This window comes from Hemiscyllium ocellatum, chromosome 31 (assembly GCF_020745735.1).
Source record: "Hemiscyllium ocellatum isolate sHemOce1 chromosome 31, sHemOce1.pat.X.cur, whole genome shotgun sequence".
Classification (NCBI taxonomy): Eukaryota; Metazoa; Chordata; class Chondrichthyes; order Orectolobiformes; family Hemiscylliidae; genus Hemiscyllium; species Hemiscyllium ocellatum.
This window is the reverse complement of record NC_083431.1, coordinates 38,714,326-38,723,182: the sequence shown is the minus strand read 5'-3', so window position 1 is coordinate 38,723,182 and position 8,857 is coordinate 38,714,326. Positions and strand designations below refer to the sequence as shown.

The 8,857-nt window shown below is 39.3% G+C and overlaps 1 protein-coding gene across 1 annotated transcript in view; it reads right to left on the bottom strand.

The window, feature by feature from the left end:
* Positions 1–3,916: 3,916 nt before the first annotated feature.
* Positions 3,917–8,857, bottom strand: part of LOC132830264 (septin-4-like) — an 88,694-nt gene continuing 83,753 nt past the window's right edge. The window contains exons 10-11 of the mRNA XM_060847807.1: positions 5,245–5,344; positions 3,917–3,988 (exon numbers count right to left, since the gene is read on the bottom strand). Of these exons, the coding sequence (XP_060703790.1) occupies positions 3,917–3,988; positions 5,245–5,344 (172 nt within the window). The remainder of the gene's footprint in view (positions 3,989–5,244; positions 5,345–8,857) is intronic.

The window sequence follows — 8,857 nt, the reverse complement described above, 5'->3', positions numbered from 1 at the left end:
CCCATAGATGACCATAATTGGTAGATTTAAAGTAGGAAGACTGTTTGAAATTTAATCTTTATAACAAGAGATTTGAATACAAGAGTAATGACATGTTGCTTAAATTGCATAGGAACTTGTTTAGACTGTGCATGGAGTACTGTGTGCAGCTTTATTTCAGGAAAGATGTTATCACAGAGGGAGTACAATGAACATTCAACAGACCTCTTCCAGGGATAGCAATTAAAAATCACAATGCCAGGTTAGAGTCAAACAGGTTTATTTTGGTGCTCTGCGTCTTCATCAGGTAGCTGTGGAGCAGGATCATAGGACACAGATGGATTCAGACTGGGATGCAGACAGACTCTAACCTCACACCTTTAAAACATGGTCTGAGTTTTTTTTATAAAACCTTGAGTTATCTCGAGAATGAGACTGGGAAGTAGTGAATGAACGGAGAGTTGCAACCCATCCTAAAAATGAAAGACTTAACAGCAATCTAGGTTTGTTCAATATATCATTTCATTTACATGACACTGAGATCTTTTGCTATAAATTCTGTGTCTTATGATCCTGCTCCACAACTACCTGATGAAGGAGTAGTGCTCTGAAAGCCAATACTTCCAAATAAAGCTGTTGAATTATAACCTGGTGTTGTGTGGCTTTTAACTTTTTTCACCCCAGTCCAGCACTGGCACCTCCACATCATGGGATAGCAGGACTATCCTATGAAGAGAGATTGGACAAACTGCACTTGTACTCTCCAGATGTTTGAAATATGAGATGATCTAATTTAAATTTACAAAATACTTGAAGGGATGAACAGGATAGATGCAGGTAAGGTGCATTCTGTGGCTGAGGAGTCTGAAACCAAAGGCACAATTTAAAAATAAGGGGAATGCCAATGTTTTGAAATGGTTTTCATTAAAGGGTCATGAACCTTTGGAATTCTCTACCACAGAATGTGGTGGTGGTTCAACCTTTGAGTGTGTTTAGGATTGATAGATTTCTGATTACCAATGGCATGAAGAGTTATGGAGATAGTGTGGGGGGAGGAAAAGGCATTGAAGTGTTTGATCAGCCATGATTTTAGTGAATGGTGGGGTAAGCTCAGTGGACTGATGGCTTATTTCTATATTTCTAGACTACTCCTTTAAATTAAATCTAAAATGCAGGACAAGGGTCAGGTTCAAACTACTAAAAAGCAAAATCAGGATGAGGATGAGAAATTGATGTTTGTACAAACAGTGATCAGCAACTAGAACAGACTTCTGATGGAATTAGTCTAGGAACCGTTGCATATTGCAGTAGAGTTGGAAAAAGAGATGTCCAATGTAGGGTTGTCAGTTTTTCAGATAGAGTTCAATAAGATAGAGCCAACAGTTTTCAGCATCAGTAATCATATTGTGTTGTAAACCACTGTTCTAACAGAAGTTTTAGCATCTATATTCCTTGTACTTTCAAAACATGACTTGCACTAGATGATGTGTTTACTGAGCTAAGAATGGTGACTTTGCCTCTGTGGGTAGATGAAACATCTTTCTAGAGTTGATGAAAGCTGACTGGACAACATTAAGCTTACAATCTTGAACCCTTGGACATTGTGACCTACGAATCCTTGCATTAAAATATAAAAGCAGAATTTACAAAAAAAAACCCACAAAACTGTGAAGGAGGATGGTGTATGCACCACCTTCAGTTAATAATCTGAAGATACAACAGGCTTAGATGCACTCATGCTTTGGAAATGCTAATGATTATATTTCAAGACTGAAAGCTTAATCCACACTGTACAGTACTGTCCAGTCAGTTTACTTCAACAGCAGACCGATCTATACGTCACATGAATGAACGCAGCCTGCCTGATAACGTGATTGCAGAGAGGAAATAATCATCTCAAAGTTAGATGATTGTAGTTAAGTAACTAACTGCCATAAGTAAAAGTTCCACTGATCTACCAGTAAGGTGACAAATGAGCCACTAACTTATTGGCAAAAAGAAGACAGTGCTCCTGGTCTCTGAGAATGAAGGCTTGAGCACCCTTAGTTCGGAGTTACACTCTGCAGTGTTAAGGTTGTGATGATTGTATTGTTTAAACTGTTGTAAAAGACTGTCAACTAAATGTTTGATTTCCACACAAAAAACAATCATGGATCTGACTCCTGATCTTCAATGTTATAGCAGAGGTTTTCATTAAGAAGCATACTATCACTGTACTGCTTCCTCTTATACAAGTGTAAGCGAGCCTTAAGTATGATTCATCTCAACACAAGTCGATGATTAAATATAAGTAGCTGAGAGCAGTTCATTAGTCATGTCCAACAAGGAATAAATGTGAACAGTGCAACTTCTTTTACAGCAGTATTTATTAAAGTTGTTACTGGAGAGGATGAGTTTCATTAGATTGGCGAATGCACTATCTAATGCACTGCCCATGAAGCTAAAACTTGGTTAGTGCTTGGCCAGGAAACTGTCTGTCCCAAACAATCATTTCCTCTGAAACTGCAGATTTGATTTTGGAGATTTTATGTCTTCATCATTAGCTTCCTGCCCTCATTCCCCTGATGGTCTAAATACATGAGCATTGGTTGTTTTCCAAAACCAAACCCATCTTGATAGGGGCTGGCAGGACATCTGATTGAGGGAGGTAGCAATGCAGCTGACCCTGACACATCACTTACTATCACCCTGCATCTGGCAAGAGAGGCTAAAAAACATGTAATAGGAAAACGTTGGCTTAATTTGCCCTAGATCTATGATATTAAGGACAATTGCTGAGTCCTTCACCCTGCCCTGACTGGGATCAGTAAACCTAGTGGAGATCAAGGATTGAATCTCTTCCATGGGCTGTAGGGTTCAGATTCACACCAGGTGATGGCATTCATCCACTGAGCCATAAGTCAGCCTTGCTTCCTGATTTATTTTGTTGCTTATTTGTCTTAATAAGCAGTGTTTTTGACTGAAATGGCAGGAGTTTGTCTTTTTGAAGGTCCTGGTTCCACCCTAGAACATCCATGCCTATTTTAATGAAGGAGATTGTGTTGGCTTTTGAAAACCCCTCAAGTAGCAATTAATAATTGACAGTATAATTTATTTGGAAAGCTGGTTATCTTTTCAATAGAAGCTTTAAGTCCCTCTCGATCTCACTCTAAATGGCTTTGCAACAGTCCCAAGTTTTCAGAGTCAGTTTTCTGATTTCCAGTGTTTTTCCTATTGCTGGCTTGGTTTTCCCTAACTTTCCAGTGTTTTTTTCCATTCCCCATGCCTTTCCTATGTCCATGTCTAGGCCAGTTCCACACTCATTTGGCCTGCAGTTTTCTTGGTGTTTCAGATCTTTCACTGATGTTGAAATCTACAAACCCTGTAAAAAGATGTGAAGATGAGAGCTTGAACTTTAAAGAAGCTATGCTCCTCCGGACTACACTGAAACTTGAAAGCGGGGAGCAGAAAGCTTGTGTTGCCAAAATGCTTGGGCCAATGTTGACAACAAATATCTTGGCTGGTGGCAATTATTAGTTTTGCAAAACTGGGAAACCCCAGCAATGTGATAAGAATACAAACTCTTAATCCAGCAGGATAGATAGACAACTGCTATTTACCTGGATCAAAAAAATTCCATCTAGTCTCAGCAAAGCATTATGGGATTCATAAATCATGTCTAAAATCATTCCAATTTATGGACAACACCTAATATTTATTGCAGTTATGAATTATAGGTTTGCTTTCCTATTTTAAGTGCTTTAAGTTAGTGGGATTAATAAAATGGATGCATTTTTTCCAGTGAAAGGTGTGATTGTTGGATTCTGAAGTTAGTGATTTGGATGGGCTGAGCTCCAAGCCACAAAGCCTTGGGCCTAGGATCTGTCTCCATGCCTCTTGGCAGGGCTAAAGACTGTAAACATCTTAAATCCCTGAAGAAACTGGCAAACACCACGTGCTACAATCCATCAGGATTCTGGCCATGCATTTGTTGCTTAATCTTCTGCAACATTTCTTGCATCCGCCGCAACTGGAAAACAAAAGAATGAAAATGATTTTGCACAGAGCTATAAGCCTCTTCTTAATCATTCCCTACATCCTTTGCGGGTTGCTACTGGGTCCTTTGCAGCTTGCCAATAATTCTTTGCAGCTACACCCAAATGGCAACACAGGGCATCGAGGCCAGCTCTGATCTTATCCTCACCCCTGACATCCCCATATGTGCATTTTCTACAAGTGTCACATAACGCTAGGACGTTTGGCTGATTTCCTCCTTCTTGGTAACTCTATGACCAGCTGTAACATTTCACTATTAAGAGAAAGATTTGATTTATATAGTACCTTTCCTCCCTCTACAATAGTGATCGAAGAAATGTTAGAAAGGCAGGTCGAGATTAATGAAAATCACAACAAATAAATTTTCTAGTGAGCTGCCCACTCCTCTTCTTGAACCAACTGTCCTCTCCCAACTGGATTCATTCATCGGTAATTAAAACACTTCAGTTTAAGGAATGACTTTACAATGCATTTGTTGTATTCATATTTAAATAGAATATGCAAGGAAGTGAATATGCTAATTGATAGGTTAACCATTATCAGAATCAAGTCTTAAGTGAAACTGTACAGAAGATGAAGTATTAACCTCTGCTGACCAGTTTGATTGATTATTGCCAACTCCTCCAGTTCTCTAATATGGAGACCTTCTATATTGCCTTGATTGGACCATGTTAGGGCCTGTACCTCCAAACGATTGGCATTGTGATAGAGGCCCACAGATTTTCAGCAAAGTAGGATGACAACATAAAAGTTGTCTGTAATACCGTAGGGTTTACTGTTTATATGTAGGAATCTTGAACCGCAATGAGTGGATGATATCAGTAGTGACAAGGTCCTCTTACGGATGAACCCTTAGATCATGCTGGTTTTTGTTTCATTAGTCTCCCAGTGAGAAGTAGCAATAGCCTTGGAAATCTAAATTGCCCTCCTAATTGAGCCTGGCCCAGAAAAATAACTTGTAATCACAGCAGTCTTCGTCAAACACAATAAAGCACTGCTCTAATTGTGACTGCAATTCTGTCTTTGCTCATTAAATATCTTACTGTCATAGTAGGAGATGCATACTTACACCAGAGAACTGTGATGAGTTAGTATAAAGTTAATTTGTGCATTTACCTCATTAACAATGATTTAGTCCCTGTAATCTTCAACACACTAATTACAAAATTTAATTGGGTCCTACAGGGACCCAACACAAAAAAAGGTTAATTCAATTGGCACATTTCTTACCTCTTCATCCTTCTCCCGAATTATTTTCTCTGTCTCGTTATCTGTCAATCCCGATATAAGGGGAATCGGGAAATCTGTGCCACTCTCCCTTGTCAGTTTGCTGAAAGTAATTGTACGGATATTTACGTACATTTTTCATATGATATGCATTGTGTACATTACATATTACAGGAACGGCCTTCCTGTGAAAACCACTGCTGACAGTTGGATAATTAGTGACACGTTTTGAAGGCGCATCATCAACATTATGAAGATCCAAGAACAAACACTTGCCAGGTATACCTTGAAATAATTTTCTCTATTCACAATATTTAAAAGGAATCAAAGAATTGGTTGGCAAAGCAACCGAAAAATAAGAGTTCTTCAAAAAGGAGATGGTTAGTACATGACAGACATATTTCCTAAAGAACGAGAGAATGGTCATTCAAATCGAGCAGTTTTAGGACAACAAATGACTGAGATGAAAATGAAATGTAAAATGAATGATACAGTTAATGTAAGGTTAATAATAGTGAAGAGTCAAGCTGAACGCAGAAAATACTAAGGAGTCTACAAAAAAGGAATAAGAAAGATAGAAATTGTTTGCTTGAGAATAGATTAGCAGCTAACGTAAAGGGGAATCCAAACATATTTTTTAAAGATATAAGTAACACATGATAACTAACATAATAGTGTAGTCACTTTAGGCTGAAGTCCTAATTGAGTATTTTGTTCTGATGTGAGAATTGGTTGCTGCCAATGTGCTGGTAAAGAAACAGGCAGCAGAGATACTGGAGAGGATAACAATGAAGTGCTAGTTAAAAGTTTTACTGCATTTAAAATCAGAAAAGTCACCCATTTTGAACAGTGATGAATTGATCATTATTGATGAAATTAATAATTTAAACTGTTGAAGTTCTGTCACAACTTTCAAATCCTTGCTGGATAGGAATTGAAGATAGAATCACAGAATCTCCACAGCAGGCTATTCAGCCCATAAAGTCCATACCAACCCTCTAAAGAGAATCCCAGAAAAATCCACCTTCTTCTGCATTTTCCAAAGTCAATCTACCTAGCCTGCATTTGTTTGGACTGTGGGAGGAAACCGAGCACCTGGAAAAAACCCATACAGAGACGGGCGAATGCACAAACTCCATACAGACAGTCGCTTGAGGGTGGAATCGAACCCAGGTCTCTCATACTGTGAGGCAGCAGTGCTAACCACAGAACCACCGTGTTTGAGACAAAAAAACTGCAGATGCTGGAATCCAAGGTAGACAAGCAGGAGGCTGGAAGAACACAGCAAGCAAGCCAGGCAACATCAGGAGGTGGAAAAGTCAACATTTCTGGCGTAACCCTTCGTCAGGACCAGGGGTGGGTATAGGAGGAGCTGCAAATAAAGGAGGTGATGCAGGCAGGATGGTGAGGTGGGGATAAGTGAAGATAGGTAGAGGGTAAAACCTGGTCGGTCAATAGGAGGAATGAATCCAATAGGTGGCTGAGAGGAATGGGAGGGAGGTGTAGGGGCTGGGAAGGGATTCATATTGTTTTGGGCAGGCAAGCAAAAATGGTTAATCTTTCATGTAATTTGTAACAAAATGCTGAAGCCTGTTCTGTATAATCCCACTTAACATCCCAAAGTCTTTTTAACCACCTACAGTGTTCAGGGAGGCTCACGGTTTTTACACCACAAACTCCTTTTCAATTAAGGTCTTTGATGGTAGGAATGCTATCAAGTCAATGGATCTTATCTGCAAAAAAAAAACAGAAGAACTACGGGTGCTAGAAATCAGAAACAAAGACAAAAATTGCAGGAAAAACCCAGCAGGTCTGGCAGCATCTGCGGGGGGAAAAGAAAGTTAATGCTTTGGGTCCAGTGACCCTTCCTCAGAATTCCTGTCTTTGTTTTGGATCTTATTTGGATTGTACAAAAAACCAAACTTCAAGTTTCTTTTTGTTTTACATATGTCTGACAATGTCTTCCCTTTGTTTCTTTGGTGTTGGTTCCAGTCTTAGTCCACGATGAGAAAGTTAAGTGATTCTCTGAATCCATTTTAGAAACAATCTCAAAACTCAGTCCACTGTTCAACAATACAATGTTTAGAAGAATTTACAAAATTAATATCATGAACCCCCATCATGACAAGCAATTTATACAGTTCTAATGCAAGCTCCCTCCCTCATTCTGTATTCTATCAATTAATAGATCTTGTACTTCTTAACCATCTGATCTAACTATCCTATTAATTTCAGGAATTCATGGATATGTACTCCAACGTGCCTCTACATTTTCATACTGTGCAGAATTCTACTACTTATTGACTATTTGCTTGCCTTGATTTTCATCCTCAGATATATTACATCACACATCCCTGGATTGAATTTTATTTGCCATATGTCTGCTTTCTGACTAGTCCATTGGTGTCTTCCTGCAATCTATAGCTTTCTTCTACAGTATAAATAATAGTCAATTTTTGGATCATTTGGTAACACCTTAATTATGCTCCTCATGTTTAATTCTAAATCATGGTTCAAAGGACAAAAATCAATGGGCCTAGTACTTAGCCCATGTGGATCTCCATTGTGAGCAGCATTAAAGTCACAAAACTGCATTGACCACTGAGCCAATTCTGCATCCAACTTGCCACATGAATTTTGGAGCTCCAAAGCAATCAGCTTTCTAACCAGTCTGTCAGGTACCATCTCACAATCGTTGCTGAAATCCATCAAGAATACATCAATGTGTTATCCCCATCAACCCTCCTTGTCACCTCTTTATAAAACTCAACAAATGACCTTAAACAAATTCATGCTGGTGAGCTTTAATCAATTAATGTCCTTATCTCAGCTAAAACGGTACGGTAGCTCAGTGGTTAGCACTGCTGCCTCACAGCACCAGGGTCCCAGGTTTAATTCCAGCCTCGGGTGACTTTCTGTGTGGAGTTTGCACATTCTCCCAGTGTCTGTGCGGGTTACCGCCCACAGTGCAAAGATGTGCAGGCCAGGTGAATTGGCTATGCTAAATTGCCCATACTGTTAGGCGCATTAGTCAAAGGGAAGTGAGTCTGGGTGGGTTACTCTTCAGAGGGTCAGTGTGGACTGGTTGGGCCAAAGGGCCTGTTTCCACGCTGTAGGGAATCCAACCTAATCAAAATCAACTGGCTCCAGGGTTCTACCAACAGCTTTCCACCATGAAATGTTAGTTAGACATGGTTTGCCTGTCACAAAAACAATTTGCTGTCACTTATTAACCCATATTCTAATAAATGACAATTAATTTGTTTCAGAATATTGGCCTGGATTTTCAGCAAGCCAGGATGACATGGGAACACTTTAAAAATGGCAAGCATGTCCTGATTCTTGAATTCCACACCTCATTCCCAGGCTTTCCAATTTTCAACATGCAATATTCAGATATTAGTGTTTGGGGCATTTATTCAATTGATCAGTGATTAATTTTACAAATAAAAGGCCTTTCAAATTGATAAATTGTTAACATATTCTCCCATTGACAATTTAGCTGTAGTAAATCTGTATTGCCCATCCAAAGATTCTTTAACAATGCTGCTACATGTGTGATCACAGAAAACTGGGTTAGTAGCAGTGGCTGGGGGCAAATGGTCTCTAGCAGGCA